Source organism: Triplophysa rosa, linkage group LG10, assembly GCF_024868665.1.
Source record: "Triplophysa rosa linkage group LG10, Trosa_1v2, whole genome shotgun sequence".
NCBI lineage: Eukaryota > Metazoa > Chordata > Actinopteri > Cypriniformes > Nemacheilidae > Triplophysa > Triplophysa rosa.
Genome location: NC_079899.1, coordinates 16932453 through 16953660, shown reverse-complemented (window position 1 = coordinate 16953660; position 21208 = coordinate 16932453). Strand labels below are relative to the sequence as shown.

Sequence of the window (21208 nt, the reverse complement as noted above, 5' to 3'; positions counted from 1 at the left end):
CGCAAGTCGTCATAAGAAGGTGAGGGTGTATGTGAAATCGTTTTACTTGAGATCTGTTATATTACATGAACAGAGCAGAGATCTGTTTTGCTAATTTAATCTGCTTGGGGAAAAATGAAAAATGAGTCCCATTTTGATCTTGGATTGTTTACTGGCTTAATGGTTCATGCTGAAGCCATGTGTGCTTTTTATAGAAATACAATAATGTAACTGTACATGACAGTTCTCAGATCAGAAAGCAGAAATACTGAAAGCTCACATAACATGAAGCAAAGCGTTCACTCATTCATTAAAACAATAAGAGCACTCAATTTCTGTCAAAACCCGGTTTAGCTTGGCCTGGCAAACTTATTCTTTATGTTCCCATTTCCATTAAAATCTTAATCTTAGTACCTTACTTTTAAGTTAAAAGTATTTCAAAATAAACATCAGGTCATCTTAAGAATTCTTTTAATGGGATCCCTGGACTGTTTATAAGTCGAATGTTTATAAGTTGAATGATTTGATCAGGGCTGTTCTTGATACTGTCTCTCGGTGGCAGTGAAGAAGTCCTCCAGAACACTGCGCAGGTACTCGAAGGTGGGTCTGTTATCCGGGTTCTCTGTCCAGCAGTGTTTCATGATGTTATAGAGAGCTTCAGGACAGTTATCGGGGCAAGGCATGCGGTAACCTCTCTCCAGGTTGGCGATCACCTCTGGGTTTGTCATTCCTGAAAAGTCATGAGAGGAGTGGACATTGTGAAATAATATCTTCATGCCCATATTCCCAGGTGAAAAAGGTGCTCTTTCATAATATACTTTATGGAAGAGCACTTTGTTTTCACCTGGGTTATAAATGGAAAAATTGACAGTCACATGTGAAACAACATGATTGTTTTTTACCTGGATAAGGAATTCTTCCATAGGTAACGATCTCTGTCAGCAGTATGCCAAATGACCACACATCTGATTTGATGGAAAAGGTACCATAGTTTATGGCCTCAGGGGCTGTCCATTTGATTGGAAACTTAGCACCTGTTGGGTTTAAGCGAAAAGCATGCTAGTCTTGTCATTTTTGCATATTACAACCTAAAATGCACCCTTTATGGTCCTTATTGAAGGAAGTCTACAACTTGAACGTAATAGATGCTGATATTGCCAGTGTTGGGTAAGTTAAAGGGATAGTTCTGCAGAACACAAAATATATTATGAAGAACAGTGATAACCAAACAACATTGGTCCCCACTGACTTCCATCGTATGACTTCTATTTGTATAACGTCCACTGAGACGTTTCTTAAAATGTATTACACAGAAGTCATACAGGAGTCACAGGTTTTGAGAAATGAAATCTTTACATTTTAAAGTCTACTAGGAACTTGAATTAAGCAATACCTGAATTTTCCCACTCATTTCCTAAGTTCTATTAACGCATTTCTAATTTATTTTAATTCACCTAAAATTAGATCTAAATTTAATATTGTATCATATAGAATTGTTAAAACTATACAGTAGGATCTACAGTATGTAATGTATAAACATTAAGAGTAATCCCTTACTTTACATTTTTCAAGACATTTACTTAATATCCTACTCATTCACTTAATACTCATCCAACACTGAATGTTTAATTTACCTTCTCTCGCCGTGTATTCGTTGTTTTCAATGAGGCGGGCAAGACCGAAGTCCGCAACCTTGCAAATGAGCTCATCGTTTACCAAAATATTGGCAGCTCTCAGGTCTCGGTGGATGTAGTTCTTCTGCTCAATGAACGCCATTCCCTCTGCCACCTGCAGGGGGCAGTGCAGTGTTAATAACGAGGCACAACTGCACGTGCACAAGTTTGCCTGTAGACGTTTTAGATGTTTGAAAGGTTTGAAATTTATGTTTTGCTTGGATTCAAATAATGTCAATATAGCACTTATCATGATATAGCATGAGCACGCTATATAATGTAGATAGTATGCAATATGTGGTTGCATATTGTTTCACGTGCTAAATAAAAAAATAATAGGCATTATGAAGTGTATAGCCTACTGTGCAGTAGGCATCATGCTGTAGGGCAGGCAATGTTAAAGCACAGACGGAGGACAGTTCCTGAGATGGGGAGGGTCTTGCTTTTACTTCCCTTGGTTTGACTTCTAACCTCCACCCAAATTGCCGCAGGTTTCACACATAGAAATTTCAAAGGTTCATTTCCTGCTATACTTCCTAACGCATGATGCATTATCTTCATTTCAACTGATCGTAGACAGCTGTATGTTTCAACCCCTCATTTATAGTAGATCACTACTGTTTGAGTTTTTGGTTGGATGTCTCTGTAATCGTGACAGATTGAGGACAACGCTGTTCTCAGATCAGCTTTACTAATTTTTTTACATGAGAATGTAATCTGTGAACTGACTGAAGTGATTGTGGCCAGAGACTAATCATGGTTGTGCATATGTTGGCATTATGGGTGATGATGGTAGTGCAGCAAGACTTTCACAAAGAATATTGCACTGTGGCACTGTGTGTTTGCTCAAGGAAGTGTAATGTTGTGATTCTGTATGTGTGAAGTGTTAGTTCAAGTCATAGTTAAAAAATGTTACGGGTTGATGTGAACGTGCCTGAAGGTTCTATCTCAGAACGGGGAAGTAAGCATAACAGGTTAGAAGTTTGTGTCCATGCATATCTTGTGTGTACAGGTTTGACTTAATGAAATGTCAAATATACTGTAATGTATATATGTATGCTTAAATCTAATGGTTGGTCAGGGTTTATGGGTAGTTGCCTGATGTGGTACTAATTTCATCAAGGCCTTTCAAAAGCACTCAATGATCTCACTTTGTGTACAGCCTAAAAGAATGTAGCTAGTAGCTACACGACGTCACACAGCATCTACACATCTTTATCCCTTAAAGAGACAGTTTACCCAAAAGTGAAAATTCTCAAGTTTTTCCAAATCTGTTTAAATTTCTTTGTTCTGACTTCTGATGAACACAGAGAAAGATATTTGAAAGAATGCTTGCAACCGCACAGTTCTTGACCCTGACCATTGACTACCATAGTAGGAAAAATGTCTTCGTTCTGTTCAAAACAAAAGAATATAATTTGAAGAATGTAGGAAAGCAAACAGTTCTGGGGCACCTTTGAATACCATTTTTATTTTTCCTACTATGATAGTCAATGGTAGCCAAGAATTGTTTGGTTTCAAATATCCTTCTCTGTGTTCATCAGAACAAAGAACTTTATACAGAATTGAAACATCTCGAGGGTGAGTAAATGATGACAGAGTTTACATTTTTGGGTGAACTGTCCCTTTAAGCACAGCTTCAGTTTTTGATGCCGCTATACAAAAACACCCTATCTCTTACATTCTTCTCTTTCTTTATTTCTTCACCCCCAATATTTAGACAAATCCCTCCAGAGATGAAAAACAACACCATTGTTTTTAAAGGGCTCTTCACTTTTGAGAGAGAACATCTCACAACTTACATCTATCCCGTGTCACATGATCTCCGCAAACCCCCTGACCTGCATCCCTCAAGCAACACTGTTCAATAACATCAGTGTTTTCTTTGTTACTACGGAACATCTCTGCTACACTCTCCACATCTCCACTCCAATAACTTACACGAGCCCGTCTAACATTAACCTAATCAGTTTATTCATAAAGACCTCACTCAAATACAGTCTGTTTGAGATAAAACCAGAATGGCAACGTCTAAATCTGTCAAAATCTCCTCAACACTGGCCCTGTGTCCGTGCCGACCTAATCCGCTCCCACAATGATTAGATATTTTTAATAAAGCGCTGCGTGTCATCAAGAAGAATTAACTGTGACCTTCGTCAGGCATTATATTAAAGTTCGACAAGCGGCTTTTGACAACAATGATTTGGAAACGAACAACCCTGCAGGCGACCACATTTTTTGCATGTGTTCCTATAATGTTTTTTTTAATGTAAAATGAAACATAGCCTATTTTCCATTTGTGTGTACGTCTACTGTGTTTTGTTTGGTGTTTGTCTGTCTTTACTCTTTTGTTGTCATTTCCTATAGTTTGGCTTTGCTAGTAGCATGGTTATTTTCGTATTAAGTTGTCTAGACTCAGTCCAGCACACACAGTCATTCTCATTGTTAGAGAATGAGATTAAGTAGCAGATCACCAGCTGACTAATACTGTGTGAGTTTCTAGAGAAGCTTAGAGATATTACTAAAACAAGAGTGAACTAGCAAAAATAATAAACTAAAATGTTGTTCTTTATTTCTATACAGACTGGTTTTATTCGTATTAGTGACCCCTAAGATGTCTTACTTTGAGTAAAGAACAGACACAAAGCAAATTGGAACAAAGGTCATCCATTGATAATGGTCATGTGCAGCCTACCTGGGCAGCCATATCGATCAGCGTATTGATGGCTAAACTGGATCCTTCTGTAGTCTTAAGAAAATCAACCAGGCTGCCTAAAATAGGAACCAAAACAGATAAATTAGCGTCTACATTTTTACTACATACAGTATAATAACTTGTTTTATTAAAAAATGAGTTCACGATGAGTTCATGAGGTTTTTTAATTCAGTGACTAGTTAAAGAAATAGTTCACTTAAAAAATGAAAATCCTCTCATCATTTACTCACCCTCCTGTATATGACTCGTCTGCAGAACACAAAAGACGATATTTTGAAGAATGTCGGCAACCAAACAACTTTGGCCCCCATTGACTTCCAATGTATAGACACAAAACCACTGAGACATTTCTCAAAATATCTTCTTCCGTGTGCTGCAGACAAGTCATATACACATTTTCAACCACATGAGGGTGAATAAATGATGACTGAATTTTTATTTTTGCGTGAACTGTCCCTTTAACAAAGGTAAGTAACAAGTTTACAGTCACAATTATTTCAGGATGGCAATTAAAATAAAATAGTGTTTTTTATTCTATTAAGAATAATTGATACAAAGCATTATAGGGCAGTATATTTTCAGCTCCCAGCAGGTTTTGTGTGGACTGAATAGGAAGGTTTGATGTTAAAGATGAATTTTTGGACATTTGGATGCATCCACAGTCTTTTTTTAAACATTACTGGAAGTGCCGTTTCACCATTAGTCATTTTAGTTCAAAGACAAAGGAAACAGCACATACATCAATCCACTTGTTTTGGTGCTTAAATTGTTCTGGAATTTACAAGAAAAGCACATAACGGATTGGATTCGAGACCATAACAACTGCAGGAAATTAGCGCTGCCAGTTTGGATCAGACGCTAAGATGTTTGGTGCTAAAGGTTAATGTTGTTGCTTCTGAGATGTTGTGTTGGAAAAAAGCGAAACCAACTGACCCTTGAGGAAATTCCCACAATGTTGCAGCGGAAAAATCTCTATTAGGAACTCAAGTAGCAGTGACGGTATCAGTCATGCGCTCCTTTCATCTCTGATCACATTAGGGTGTAAAAATCAAGGTCGCGGGTTAAGTTTAGTTGAAGTTCCCATGTTTTGAATCGTTCTGTCATAGCTTCTATTGTTAAAGAAGAGGGGTGGAAAAGGACACATCGACCTCTTCTTTGAAATATCAACACAGACAACAATTGTATTTTATACACATGGATTCCAAACAAAGCACTGTGACATCGACAGGCTGAGCCCAGCGTTTCATCAGCTTCCTTTACTCGGCAACACAAAGAGGGTTCATTCAGCACGACGTTGACGTTGTAGTAACATGCCTGTGAGAGGCTTTTGTTACCACCAATCTCAATGTGACATGCTGGAGGCCTAACAAAACCCTAAGAGGCGATTAAACCACACAAACAATCCATACTGGGTTACACATGGAACGGCATGCATGATTTTGGAATACGCCTGTGTTGATAACCCAATTTGGTATTGTTGCTTTAAAAAGAGAAAATAGGGTGTGGTGATCTTTTCTGTGAACACCTGTGACCATGGTGACTATTTATAAGTTTCTGGGTGGTTGGGTCTGAATTAGAAAGCATGGCCGATACTAGCTTGTGGAACAAAGACCTTCATACCGTTCTGTATCTACCCTCTCTCTCTCTCTCTCTCTCTCTCTCTCTCTCTCTCTCTCTCTCTCTCTCTCTCTCTCTCTCTCTCCCACCCTTTTCCTTGGGGTTTGCCTCTCGCTGTCTCTCTCTCTCTCTCTCTCTCTCTCTCTCTCTCTCTCTCTCTCTCTCTCTCTCTCTCTCTCTCTCTCTCTCTCTCTCTCTCTCTCTCTCTCTCAAGCTCTTGTCAATGTGATGGACTTCACGCTGTAACTGTGACCTTGCGTTCTATGAGAAGTCCTGTTTTGCCTTGGTGTTTTGTGGGTTTGTGGCAAATGTGTTTGGAGCGTCATGAATGTGTATTTCTCCTGAGTATTTTAACAACGAGAACTAAAGAAAATAAAAACTGAATGATGTGACGCCAAATTCAAGGTGTTAAAGTGAGTAAATTATATGTTCCAAAAGACTCCTAGTGGGAACGGCAGTTATGAAACATACTGTATGCCATTCACAAGCAGGTAGAGAATGAACAGAACTTTGTAGTGAACAATGTCGGCATGAATCAGCATGTCAGATTAAACAGCTGTCAGTATACATGACTAAACATCAGAGCCGTACACACTCAGGACACACCCTCACAGTATACACACTTGACCGATATGTGTTTCTCAATGGCACATTCCTAAACTTTACATTTCTTATATGGAAAATCAGAGCAGTAGCTTCAAAGTTTCTCTGCTGTTGTTCTTCACAATAGAAAGCCATACACTGCTTAAACGGCAAATAACTGCTGACAGAAGGATGAATTAAGCTTTTAAAGAACTGTCTGTGTGTTTAACACCTTATCTAAGACACACAGACAACAAAGCCCTCACATCTGGAAATCAAAACTCTGATGCTGCGTTTAATGAAAGAGATCCTTTCTGTTATACCTCTGAGGATGCATTCAAATAGGATGTTTGAGGATGCGCTGCTGGAATCATTCAGGTGAGTAAGGGACGCTTCATTGCAAACGTCACATCTACTGTACAAAGCCACGAGGAGGCTTTTGTTATCATAGAGGGAACACTGATGTGGGCCTAACACGCACAAATCATACTTGTTCGATCATGATTTCATTCCCTGATGAAAGTTTGAGTGGAAATTTACGTAATGAGTGCTTTGGTAAATACTAGATATGAAGCTTTTGTGGTTCCATTGAATTGCGTTGTCCCTCCCTTATTTGTGTAAGTGATGTGTACGTGCATGTCTTACCGTTCTCCATGTACTCTGTGATGATGTAAATAGGCTCCTGTGTGACCACGGCAAAGAGCCGCACCAGTCGAAGGTGCTGCAGGGTCTTCATCAGGTTTGCTTCAGCCAGGAAAGCACTGATGGACATGGTTCCCGTTTTGAGACTCTTGATAGCCACCCGACGGCTGTTGTTGTACAGTCCTATGCACGCAGACACAGTGAAAGAGATTATAGATGATTTTTGCACGAAATGATACTGCAAAAACATTAACATTTCAAAAATGAAACACTAAAAATGCTGGGTTGTTTTCAACCCATGGTGTACGATAACTCAACCATTGAGAAACCTATGGCAGTCTGAGAATTTGGTGTTCTTAACATCATGAGATGGGGTGTTTGTGTAAAATTGCTCTTCAAGATAGTCAGAGACCGAATCGCATGTTTTGCCTCACCAACTGTCGCTTCATTTCTGTGGTGTTCATTTTGTTGACGTTTTCACACCTGAAGATGGCTGTAAATAGGTTTAATGAATGAAACGGCTCTTTTCATTTGAATGAAGGAAGTAATTCACTAAGAAAGCTGAACAAAATGGCAGCTTTGATAGGGCTCCTTGTGATGATGGAGCTGACATCCGGCGAATGAAACAAGTAGTTTGTCATGGCAACCAGGGACAGGAAGTGGTTTAAAGTAAAGCACCGAAGTTACTTCCATGCTTCTATTTTTAGACCTGAAGAGAGGTACGATTTCACTTCTGCAGTTTGTTTATGTTTAGAAACTGGACGTATTTTAAGGAGAAGGTTCTCCACATGAGGATGCACTGCTGTTACTGTAGTCACAAAATTGCTGCATCATCTTAAAAAATTAACGATGAATTGATTTAAACTTATTTAGCTTTAGCTTATTTATCTAGTTTATTTAGAGACAGAGACAGAGACACAGAGAGAGAGAGAGAGAGAGAGAGAGAGAGAGAGAGACAGAGACAGAGACAGAGACAGAGACAGAGACAGAGACAGAGACAGAGACAGAGACAGAGACAGAGACAGAGAGAGAATTTGTTGTGGTGTTTTAGTTGACTTTTAATTTACTGCTAAACTAACTGTATCCAACATGTCTGATGGTTGGTGACACGCTATTAAAAACACTTATAAAACTACTCAAAGCAACACACACAAGCCTGCAGATTCATGTTCCTCTATTCTATTCATGACAGTCCAATTTATGATGTTCTAATCTCAGAAACATTTTCTGACAAGAACAGACAGACCTGGCCAGTCAAAACAATGTGTGGATGGCATTTCTTTTTTCGTTGTGGAAAGCATCACAAGTCTTTTAATGCAAAAACTTTTCTGTTCTTTCTAGAAAGATTTTAGACCTTTTTTTAGACAGTCGTTCTGTGAACAAAAACTAAACCTTAACGGAAAGCTATATCTTCCGTAATCTTCCATAATTGAGGAGACTCAATGGAATTCTCAATTGTGTTTTTCTGTTGTTTGTTTCTTTCGGGTGTGTTTTTTTTTTCCTATGGAATGAAAAAGAAGATGAAACGCAATAATACTGATTAAAAAATCTCCTACCCATCCACACTTCTCCAAACTGCCCCTGGCCCAGTCTGCGCTCCAGTTTGAGAGATTCACGGGGCACCTCCCACTCGTCCTGCCACCAGGGTTTCTGAGGAACTCGGCTCTGACACGGCTTTACCAAACGAGTGCACAGTCCATCGGCTTCTCCTGCAGAGAAGATAAGATCATTTATTCATGTTTACTTGAATAATTCCCTCAATACTGTTAATATGTAATAATGATCCCACAAACGTACGTGAATAATGTTTGACCAGTTCTGAGAGGGAAGAGAAGGAGATCTTGGTGGTGATGTAGAATCCTCCTGCGTCTAGGCTCCGAATTCTGTAGTGCTTGATGACGTCGCCCTGCGAGTGATCCAGGTCCCTCACGGACAAGGTGAAGCTTCCTGAAGTGCCAAAACAACAGGTTAATCCAAAATCAGAAGGTTGCCAGTGTGCAGATCCAAAGTTTACATGCATTCACAACACTGTGAGCATCTATTGCCATGATTGGAATTTATAATCATTCAAATAAAAAATAAACAGTTAAGTGTAAGTTTAATTGTACGTTTTTCCAAATTCAACCTTATAATGCTATCTTCTATCTTCTATATGATATCTTCACACTTACGGTGTGACTTTCACAGTGATATTAGAAAAGAAAAAAAATCCTGAATATGATAGCGATATATTTTGTGCCCACGCATTGTACTTTTGCTCTTTTGTTGTTGTTTGCGGAGAAATGCGCTTGTACCTGGTGTGGTCTCGCTCTCTCTGATGAGGAAAGAGCCCTGCGTGTTACCGGGGTTCAGTAATTGTCTTATGGCGTCATTCCTGGCGAGATCTTTAGAGAACCACCTGCAATGGAACAATAAGTTTCATGTAATTCATGATAATAAAATATTGTGCCTATTTATATTTTGAATTATGAATTTTGGTCTTTAGTTTAGATGATGTAGGTTGTGTAGGAGAGAGAAACTGGAAATTCTTGATGTAATATGCAGATATGCAAAATCAGCACTCACTGGCGTTAAGTGATGCTTAGAAATTTTTCAAGTGGGAGTATTTCTTTCCATTATCGAGACTCTGTCATCATCTGTCATAATAGGCAGGGAGCACCACAAATGAATCACACTTTCAGTCACAAGTATGGGTGGTATTTCCCAGATCTCATTGTGGGGGAGCAGATTTCATTTTCTCTTTTTGGAAACCCACAGCAGCTGATTCGCATGAACTCACACTATACTAAAATATTCAGGATTTTTAACTATAAGGACAGGTAAATTTACATTTACAATACATTTTTAAAACAGTAAGTTTGCCAGATTATCCAAAGTCATTTTTTAGTGTTCAGGAAATTGAACCTGCTGATGCAGTGCTCCACCAAATAAGATGGTTTCAAATTTTGTCTAAATACATTAGTTCATTTTTTGTCTTTGAAGCATCTCTGCTTGGTATGCAGCATGTGGTTTGTGCTCGGTGTCCTGGATGTGTTTTTGTGTAAGGGATTGCATGCGCTGCTTGTGCAGATGAGTGCTGTTTTACTCACGGTTCTGTCTCCATGCTGTTCAGTTTTGCTACAAAATTCTTTGGTATGTATCCTCTCTGCCCAGTAGACAGAGATTCTGCCATGAACCAGTCAGGGTCATCACTGAAACACACGCACACACACACACACACACACACACACACTGTAAAGCCTTAACCAGAACAGTGTCTCCTCTTCAAACACTACATTTAACGCTAATTAAAATGATAATCTTACAGCTGGCAGACACTATTAACCAATTAACAGTGCATTTTAATCCTTTTTAATCAATTTTATTATCCTGCTATTTAAACCCAAGACCATGGTGTTGCTAGCATCATGCTCTACCAGTTGAGTTACAGAAACACTTCGTTTCTATCGTAACCTATCTGTCATTGAGTTCTCTGAAAGTTTTTACATAACATTGAGTTGACTCACTTCAGTTATCAGCTGATCACCAATTTGCTGTTTTTAAAAACTTACGCATTTAGGACTTTCATCTTTTCCCCCTTCTCAAAGCCAAGGTCATCGCTGTGACTTGGTTCATATTTGTATATGGCTACCACCAGGTTCTCTAAAAAATATATTACAACCATGTGAGCATCGTTGCTGAACCTTACACCAGAAACACCTATAGGAAAAGGTGTGTAAACATGATGTCTCACCTGGTAGAGGAGATGATGGTGGAGGCGTGTACTGAGATGGATACGGAATCAGAGGATCAAAGGACTATAAAAATGTAAGATAGAGAGAGATTTTATGTTATTTATATAATACATTGAAAAAAATAAACAATTTACAGCACTGTGAAGTGACTTGGAAGGTTGGAAATTTCCCTCTGTGCTTTTGGTGACATTAAACAATGCTGTGAATTTATAAATGTCATAAATCACACAAAGTCGCTTCATGGTGGAACTGTTTCAAATGTACTCATTGAAAGCGTATTATGAAACAATTACCACAATAAAAGCAAACATTAAGTCATAATCAACATGTGTTGTTCTCCTTAATGTTTTATCTACCTCCATGAAAAACACATCAGATGAGGAAATGTGCCTCAGATATAGCCAGACATTTTGGTTCCTGATTGATTACCAACGCAAAGGCTCATTTCCCTCCAAATTATGTCATCTTGAGCGGGCATGTCTGTCTGAGGAAGGAGTTATGTTAAGCACACACCGAGCAGGAACAGATCACTTTTTTTACATTACTTTTTACCCCCTTTCCATCAGGCCTGCGGGTTGAAGCTGTTGGTTACTGTGTGTCATGCAAATTGAGACTGAAAGATCTCACAACATGAGAGCACGTTTCATCACGTTACTTTCCAATGTTAAACCTTCAACCAGATATATTTCAAAAGCATTGTGAGACATTGTTTTTTGTGTCTGTGCCTTATAAACCACAAAAGATGAGTTTTATATCTTGTAAATGCACAGAGAGACTGTATACCACTTCCTCCCTCTCTCTCTCTGTTTCTTCTCTTCTTCCTCTCTTTCATGTCCACATGCTATACCAATTAAGTTTTTCGTTACTTTCTGTTGCAGGTTGTTGTCTAACCAATTCTTCACATGTCTTAAACCTTCTAAAAGTGTGATGGCAAGTTCTAAAAGCTACTGCAGTAGTTTGCGTGGGAACATTGAAAGATAATGGCTGTAAAATGTGTAATGATATACAGTATATATTGACTGAAGCATGCACAAACATACAGACATACCTGATTAGGTGGTGGCTTTGGGCAGTTACACTTGTCGCACCATTCGTCTGGATGGTAGGAAAATTCATCGTCAGGATCAAAAGAGCCGCAGTTCCCCATATTTACTAAACGTGACACAAAATGATGGCAACAACGACAATGATTATCATTGCTTATTAACAGCATTAACTTATTAGAGAGCCGTCTGAATAGTGCTACGCAGGTAGATATTGGGAAACAAAAATGATTGTCAAGAATAGCGTTGTGTTGATCTTGTTGATTTTTTCATTTATGCCAAAAAAAATCATTTTATGCTTTAAATGAGACAGGTACCAAATGTTTCATTTTTCCTTTTTCCCCATACCGTGCATGCATACATGCAAAATTTGCATATGTCTACTTTTTGATTAATATTTTTTCAAATAACAATTTGACTGATTCAAGTAAAATAATAATAATAATAATTACGACAACAGCATGTCCCCCTTTTGCTTTAGAGACAACACGCACTCGAGCTGAAATGAAAAAGCTGATGATCCTTATTTTCTATCATGTGAATGAAATTTAAGAATGAAGGTGTGCTTTAAATTGTTATAGTTATAATATATAAATATTTTTATAGTATATATGGTCGGTGACACAAATATTTGATTATTGACCTAGAAACAGTGCAGAATTCCAAACATTTCTTTTTATTTTGAACGTTTATTTTGAACACTTTTTCAAAGTTTATTTAAATTTATAAATGGTTCTTTATTTGTTTCATTAAGACATCGATTTTATTTGAGTGTTATTACTTAAATAACTGATATGAGATTCTTCACAATGGAAGGAAAATAATGAGAATATTTTCTGTTTTGTCCTTCAAAAAAAAAAAAAATGCTGTCATGCAGATTCTGTGTCTGTGGGTAAATGCTTCTAGAATGTGACAAACATTTTTGTGTGTCAGGTAGTCAGCACAGATCCGCAAAAGGAGGTTAATCCTCTTTTTTCTAGACACACTGACTTTCAGACTGCATGAACGGCAAGATTTGTGCTACGTTGACATGTACACATGCATGTGAGTTGTAAGTGATTTTTATTTGTTCTAAACACATTGTGATTCGAAGTGTTTTTAAACACGAAGTGTTCAGCTTTTACGCTTAGTGAGGACTCTTAATTGCAGGGGAAGTTTTTGTTATAGGAAAAAGGTATATACTCTACAGTATCCAGTATATACCATGTATTTATACACAAGACTTTTAATTCTGATTAAGCAGAAAACCCCCCGAAATGAAACAGTGTTGATGTGCTAACTCAAGTGCATATCTGTCTGTGGAGTTTGGAGCCGTGAGAAACTGATTTGTTGGGTCAGGAAATGCTCAACCCTTTGGGTCAAACAGAAAACTGTGAGCTCTAGGGACTGTTTGTAAGCACATATAAAATCAAAGCAGGAAATTAGAGGCAAGAATTTCCACTGACCTCTAGCCAGTACCTGAACCTACTGGGATATCACTACGAATGAGCCTCAAGAGAGAAACACCAAGGTCAAATGCTTTTAAATAACTCCATGAAGAAACTATAGTGAATGCTTTTGAGACAATGTGTCATTTGTGACTATAAACAGCTTAAGATCATGTCATTGCTACACTAGGGAAATGTTTTCATCACCATCAAAAAATATATATAAAAAGCAAGAAGAGCCACATACTGTGCAGAACTACAGCTGCTTGTTTATTGTCTTGAAAGTATATGCTGTGTTTGAGTGAGTTTCTCACTGCAGGTTTTAGGCTGAGAACAGGCCTCCAGTTGTTTTTTGAGATAACAGCAGGTGTGTTTATACATGACTGAAATGACTCAATTACAGATTTTCTCCTCCCCTCTTCTCACTTTAGATAAAATATCACTATGCCGAGCAAATATGGATAAACTTCACTAAATGACATCAAACATCTCATTCAGAAGTTTAGATGTACCTGTCCCATGATTTGTGTTATTCAGTATTATACAACTATACAGACACTTACTCTTTATACTTATCCTTTGGGTGAGAATAAAACAAAAAGAAACGTTAACCCCACCCAAAAATGTTAACAAATAAACAAATGAAAATTGAAAATGGCGGCCTAGAAAGGCTGTAGGGATTTTCCTTCTTGAAATATAGATGATTTATGAAATTCCCCTTTTTAAACATACTTCCGATTTCACAATAATATTAAAATTGGTCTTTTCTAAACAAACAAAAAATAGCATAACCAATATTCAAAAACCATAATTCAATTTTTCATCATAATCTAAAGATTTTTTCTATAGTCTTAACACCAAGAGGAATAGGTAACATAGGCAGAACGGACAAACACTACAGTAGTGTATATTAGAATTTATAATCCATATAATACGTGAATTGCATTTCATAAAATATTTGATGGCGAAGAAGTTGACAGCGTAACAGCTTTCTAGAAAATTCTCTTTGAACAAAGAGTAAATTTACAATAAACAGTATGGTTTCAGAAACAAACACTTTTGACCTAATTTTAATATTTTAGGCCTGCCTTAATATGTTTAATGTAATTTGATTAGTTATGGTTTGTTTTTTTCTGTGTGCGTTTTTAAAGAACGCTAGAAGTTTAGCATATGTTATCTTGAACAACTTGGCATAAATCACACTATGATTTTCATCTTTTAACTTCTTAAATTAAAATATCAATCCATATTTGAACCATTTTTGTTGAAGTGTAGCTGTTGTCTACTCAACCCCAGATAACTTTAGGTTTTCGTTCTAATTCACGAAATGATTTGCTTATCAGAGATTAATTGCTGATTCAATTTCTTTTCCATTAACTTGATCAATCTATTAATCTTTTTAGGCCACAACTTAAGGTATGATAAAGCTAAAGCCTACTGTTAAAACTTACCTTTTGCGTTGACTGATGCTTCAGATATCAGTGATGTGCCAGTTTAGCAGGCATTCTCATGCTTTTAGTTTTAAATCTTATGGAGAAAACATTTCACCTCATAGATGAACTGAACACGATTCCAAACTCGCAAGAACTGGGAGGCTTCGCCCTGTTTGTAAGACATGTGCTAAGTGTTAAAGTCGTGTATGTCACGTCATAGACACATCATTTCTGAATGCATCGCTCTTGCACACACACGATACACACACCACAGTGGTGCAGAGCAAGCTGATGATAGAGTTTCCTGTCGTTGAGGTGTTTGAGCTGATATTTAACATTTTTCAGCAGGTGCATTCGGCAGCTGTTGGGTTTGGAGCTGAGAATTCTGGGTCAGGACTCCACTGTGTCACCTGTTTTGTGGCACCATGATGCCAAAGAGCGGAAACTTTAACGGCACTGATGGCTTATTTTTGCTAAAGGGACCACAGTACTTCACATTTAAAAATGTTAAGCTGCCTTCTGTATTTGTGCCTGTTGCAAAGGCCTCTTATTCAGTTGAAACTCAAGGCTGGAGTTCTGTTAGGCCGGAGTTCTCTAGCAGTCCTGTGTACATACAATGAGAATGCACATAGACACAAAATAATAATGACATAATAATGATTATCTATTAACTATCTTCCTCTCTCTGTGTTTTTTTTGTTCTCTCTTTGCAGACCACACATTTTTGTTGTGGCATCAGTCTGCATATAGAGCATGCTCTCACAGGAAGTCGCAGCCCAAACATTCAAAGGAAATGAGGTACATTCTTAACTTCTCTACTGCAGGAACACTCATCTTAATTTAGACATTTGCACCCAAACCAACTCATAGTTGTTGTACCTTATTTTGGTTTGTTTACTTCAGTAGGACTGACAAATCTGACCAGGCCTTTCATGTGGTAAGTCCAAAGGTCACAACAAAAATAGACATCTATTTTGTGGTTTGGGGGTTCCTTCATTAAAATATTTCTGTATTACTATATTTCTATCGTCCAAGCTTTTTCTATAGTATGCAATTCTCCCATGATTCCAAAGTCAAATTCTGGCTGGATTTGTCATGTCTTGATTCTAAATCTGCAAGTTTAAAACAATAAAACATTTTTCCATTCTTTGGTGGCCTTGTGGTTTGGTTAAAGATCAGAATCAGAATCAGAAAGAGCTTTATTGCCAAGTATGTTTGCACATACAAGGAATTTGTTTTGGTGACAGGAGCATCCAGAACACAGAAACAGAAACAGCAACAACAGTACACAGAGACCATAACATAATAGAATACAGTACACAGATGATTTAAATAAGGGCCTATGGGTATAAAAAATTAAGAAATACAATACAATAAACATAAGATAAAGATATAGAGAGTTGAGAGTTAGATGCAGAGCATTTTAACTTGACATTACATAGCTATAGCAACAGTTACATATCAATAATAATAAATGTAACATTGAGTATCATGCTCTGTTTATTGAATTTTACGTAGAGCAAAGAGCAGTGAGTCCTATTTACATTTAGCATAGAATATAAGATAGAATTCTAACACCAGAAGAAAAAAACTCTTTGTATTGTTGACAGTCGCTGGCACAAGTTCAAAGTAGGTTATCGGGACGGTTTCAGTTTAGCTTTACAAAGCCATCATGTTTGTTTCCTGTTGAAGAGGCTGATCTACTATAAACCTTAAGGGAATCTGTACCTGGAATACAATTAACACCTTTTGTGCGTTCTCTGGTGACCTAAATAGTTTTAACCACGTGTCTGTTTGAAGACGGAATCTTAAAAAAACCTTAAAAGCTGCCCTCAGGTGAGATGTTCTATGAAGGACCTAATGGTTGTATGTTTAGAAATTATTACTTTCCCTCTAACATCTAAGCCTCTCCCACATTCACTTTATATACAGCATGAGATCATTTCTTGGCAGTTACGTTGACCCCTTTTGTCAGCCTGTCCTGTCACAGCGGTCACAATTTGTGCATTGTTTGATACATGCAGCTATTTTGATTAATACAGATTTACAGAATTATACAGAATACAGATTAATACAGTTTTATTTACAAATATAAATGAAGTTCATACGGTTGAAACATTTTTCATTTATTATAGTAACTAAATTACAGCGAATGAACTGTGTTCTTTACATCCTCTCATCCTCTGTGTTCTTAATCTCTTCAACTTTAAAGCATTAGTGGTTTTGTTTCGTGGTTTATTAAAGTTCTTAGCCCTTTGAGAAAATTCAGTCTTTGTGTTAGGTTTAAATTAACAGGTTGTTAATAAAGTTAAATATAATGGCTATTTTATACCCTTTAAAATGGCACTCTAATGTAACATGTTTTAGTTTTAATGTAGTGTTTAAAAAACACCCCAAAATCACATTAAAGGCTGGAATACATTACACGACTTTTAAAATATGAACAGATTAAAAAAACTAGACATCACACATCAAACAGGGCATCGCACGATACGCGATAAAATCTGCAGACTAGCGCACACTTTCTGCAACAACTCCAGACTGAAAAATGTGGGCAAAATTTGAGCAAAGTCTTGAAGTGTATTCTAGCCTTAAGGCATATTTAGCATTAAGTTAAAACTCGAAGGTTTTTAAGGTGCTCAGTAGAAATTCATGTATTTTTCAATCAGTCATGGTGCTTTTTGACATAGTATGCACAAAAACTCAAATTTACGTTAATGACGTAAACTCACTAAACTCAATCACATTTATTGACCTCACTATGTCAGGTTTCCCAATCCCCAGGTTCTCAGATATGATACACATCTGGGTAGTTGACAGATAAGCCATCCTATATGTTCTGCGTGACAGCAAAAATGTAGAAAAAAACAAATAATGAAGACAAATCTCTCTTATGCTGTTTTATATTATAAATATTGCGTAATATAAAATAATGTTTTTAACAGTTTGGTTTCTAAATTTTGCTGTCACACCATAGGACACACATACATTATATCTGTCAAACCAACTACCTTCACAATTAAACTGCAGGCTATTTTAGACCCACCACCTCTGCCAACAGTGGGCCAAATAGAACAGAGGTTGAGATCAGCCACTTGTTGCATTTCTCCATGTGTCCAGCGTGGTTAATTTGGGGTTTGGGAGATAAGTTGAAAGAATGCTTGGATACAAACTAACTCTTCCTGCATGGCTGCTGTTCGATAGTGTCTTTCCTTCCCTTAGCAGTCGGGAACACTGACGGGACTGTGTGCCAATTACATGCCTTTTGACATCAAAACAGGTTCCTTTTGATTCTCAGATGAGTTCAGATATTTTTTAATGTAAATAAACGTATTTTCCACTAAACTTATGGCATCCACTTTGATGAGTGAAGAAAAGCAGTGCAGGTATAAATGTAGTATTTTGGATTTTAGTTGGTGTTAAGAAGTATTTGTTCCTGTAGTGGAGGTGGCTCGATTTCCAGAGCATGTAATAATGTAGTCAGGGCAAGCGAATTACAAAAAGCTGATGTGAAGAAAACTGAAGTTTTTCATTAAAGTTCATTTTGATGAACATTTACATTTATTCATTTTGGCTGATGCTTTTATCCAAAGCAGATTATAATACATTCATGCTTTTTTTAATCGGCATATCTGTTCTATAATAATGACTCAGCTTATAGTGCAATGCTCAGCCAATTGAGCAGGAACATCCAAGACATTGGCACCCCCACCTCTTAACAGAGAGAGAATCGTCTGGAGTTCAGATTCATCTTGGTGAGACCGAGATGTTTCAGAGGGGTGGACATAGCAAAGGAGGCTTTCATGGGGATGTCACACAGCAGGTCAGAATCCTCTTCACACTCCTCCAACTCATACGTGGCATCATCCAGCATCTCTTTGTGACGGTGACACACCTGCTCCACCTTCAGCCTGTGGATCTCCCCCCGCAGGCGTATCAACTGACGCGCGAGGCGGTTATCCTGCATCTGCATCTCTCTCTGAGGACAAGAGAGAAAGAACGTGAGAGAGAAGGAAGGAAGTTTATTTATGATATTTTTTATTCCCAGGGGCCTCTTTGAACAACTCCATCAGGGGTTGAACATCTTTTTTCAGTTTTGGTTTACGACCACTGCCATACAATATAAGAAATAAGTTTTGCTTTGATAGGGGTTTTGTAGTATTCTATTCTGACTACCACCTAAAAATATTTTAATGGACTTTTAACCGAACTCATATGGTGGCATTACCACACGGATAGCATGCACCACAGCAAAGAGTCTTCGAAAATCACAACTAATTCTAATCTAACAATGATTCATAACAAGCAGTCACACAAGAAGACTTGGTGACACTCAAATGCAATGAATTATGTTCCATTCACACTACAGTTGTGCACCTGTGTGGCATTTAATCCTGCCACTGTTTCAACAGTTTTAAGGATGTTATTGCTCAATAGATACATTGATGCAAGCAAGTGCTGTAATGTTTTTTAATACAAACATAATAATACTGTAACGAGGAAGGCGTGACGAGAGCCGTGAGGGAACGGTGCGAGGCCGGTGCTGCGAGTGATAATGAGTGTCAGCTGCGCGTTGCACCGGTCTTGCATCTCTCACGGAGGAGCGGAAGCATAAAAGGACGAGAGACAGGAGTGAAGGACGAGAGAGGACCAGGCCTGGACATTGTGTTAAGTTAGCAGTTGACCGTGAGGTAGCTGTCGGACCGTTACTTTCGTTTTGTGGTTGGTTGGTTGGTTGGTTTATTTTATTAAACGTTTATTTAATGTTCGCCGGTTCCTGCCTCCTTCCTTCCTTACTTTGAACATCGTTACAAATACATCTTAATAAATGTATAAATGTCCCTGGGAATCAAACCTCTGATCATTGTTAACAGTAACACTTGTAATGTAAATCTTAAAACACCTACAGACAGACAGACAGACAGACAGACAGACAGACAAAAACGTAAGAAATCTCTACATAGATGACAAATTACCAGTTCGTTTCTGAGCCATTCCAAAGCGTCGTCTATCGTTTCAAAACCGCATATATTTTTATAAGGCATCCCATCTTTCCAGATGTCGGATACATTCGCGTCTTTCTCCACAGATCCTGAACTGACACTTGCGCTGTTCGTGGCATCAGTCCACGGACTCGTCTGTAGTCGCTCTTTCCACTCCAGGTACGATGGTCTGCGCGTCTGGAGTTTGAGTTTCTCTGTCAGAGCTTTCACACTATCCAGATCCTCCGTTTCTCCTTCAGAGCTCTCGTCTGCGCCCAGCTCTCTAAACTCCATCACTGGAGCTCTACTTTCATTCTTACTGGACGAGACGGGGAGGCTGTTCAGACACGCGCTATGTGCACGAGTGATTAATCTCAAGAGGTGAGCTAAATGTATATATAGAGAGAAAAGTGACCGCCCATGTTTTGCAGGCTTATAACAGATTGTCAGTTTTGCTGTGGAGACCTTTAGACTCGCATGTTTCGTCCAGACGCGATATTTCGTGGTCAGGTGGAGTTAGTCCAGTGTCAAAGGGTCACTTGACACTCTTAATCTAATATGGGCTACAATAAACTGCTCCCAACATTGCTCTGAAAAGTAGGCTATGCCAAAGTGAAAACTTAATTTATAGAATATACACTTTGCATCAATCTGTTTGAGTTCCCAAAAATATATAAAAATTACAATAAAATACTTAATTTAACATAACATTGCTCTGAAAAGGAGACCCAAAGTGAAAACTTGATTTATAGAATCAAGACACTTTTCATCAAACTGTTTGAGTTCCCAAAAATAAAAAGTAGGTATAAGAAATGATAATAAAGGACTAAATTTAATGTAACTTATATTGTGTCCTACAGTAAATGACATTGATCATGCATTCAGGGCGACTGCACAAACTAGCGCTTCTTTTCAATTGTTTTATGACAGAAGGTCTCCCTCTTGCGTTGATAGTGTGGATTTAACCTCAGAATCCCCGTGGCGTTTGTGCATGCTGAATGCACAAGTGCGTGATGGAGGTTTTTATTAATAGCTGGCCTGCCTGGGAAAGTCATAAACAAAAGTTGTCTCTCAGTCTGAAAAGGAGATAAAATCAGCTGACAGAAGATGGCATTTCAAATCCCAGTACACACATATGTTGCTGAAAAGATTTAATGCACTATGTACGCACACATTTTGAGAGGTCAAATTGATTTTTATAACTTTTCCTCACAATATTTTAATAGCATTATTTTAATTGTATTATTTAATGGTATTTCGTTTTCATAACAAAACATAGGAGAGTGATTTCCAATAGGCTGATAGGTATAAAAAAAGAAGTAAAATAGAAAAAGGTTACAGACCCGGACCTATACACGTAAAAGTCTAGAAAAAATGACG

At 37.8% G+C, this 21208-nt stretch overlaps 2 protein-coding genes and 1 long non-coding RNA gene across 5 annotated transcripts; 1 reads left to right on the top strand and 2 right to left on the bottom strand.

The window, feature by feature from the left end:
• Positions 1 to 5: 5 nt before the first annotated feature.
• Positions 6 to 15131, bottom strand: lck (LCK proto-oncogene, Src family tyrosine kinase). Its single transcript, XM_057344055.1, has 13 exons — positions 14865 to 15131; positions 11992 to 12095; positions 10943 to 11006; positions 10761 to 10851; positions 10299 to 10400; positions 9504 to 9607; positions 9007 to 9156; positions 8766 to 8918; positions 7213 to 7392; positions 4348 to 4424; positions 1614 to 1767; positions 882 to 1013; positions 6 to 709 (listed from the first exon to the last, which is right to left on the bottom strand). Exons 2-13 carry the CDS (start codon positions 12088 to 12090, stop codon positions 507 to 509), a joined length of 1509 nt encoding a protein of 502 aa, XP_057200038.1. The 5' UTR covers positions 12091 to 12095; positions 14865 to 15131; the 3' UTR covers positions 6 to 506.
• LOC130560341 (uncharacterized) lies at positions 12836 to 16014 on the top strand. Of its 3 annotated transcripts, none has more exons than XR_008963673.1 (3): positions 12836 to 13030; positions 15560 to 15644; positions 15753 to 16014. It is a non-coding gene; the product is annotated as an uncharacterized LOC130560341 (long non-coding RNA). The 3 variants fall into 3 exon arrangements; XR_008963671.1 differs by having other exon boundaries at positions 15750 to 16014; XR_008963672.1 differs by having other exon boundaries at positions 12836 to 13037; positions 15750 to 16014.
• Positions 16015 to 16094: 80 nt separating this feature from the next.
• fam167b (family with sequence similarity 167 member B) lies at positions 16095 to 20566 on the bottom strand. Its single transcript, XM_057344420.1, has 2 exons — positions 19823 to 20566; positions 16095 to 18825 (listed from the first exon to the last, which is right to left on the bottom strand). The coding sequence occupies exons 1-2, from the start codon at positions 20120 to 20122 to the stop codon at positions 18562 to 18564; spliced, it is 564 nt and encodes a 187-aa protein (XP_057200403.1). The 5' UTR covers positions 20123 to 20566; the 3' UTR covers positions 16095 to 18561.
• Positions 20567 to 21208: the final 642 nt, after the last annotated feature.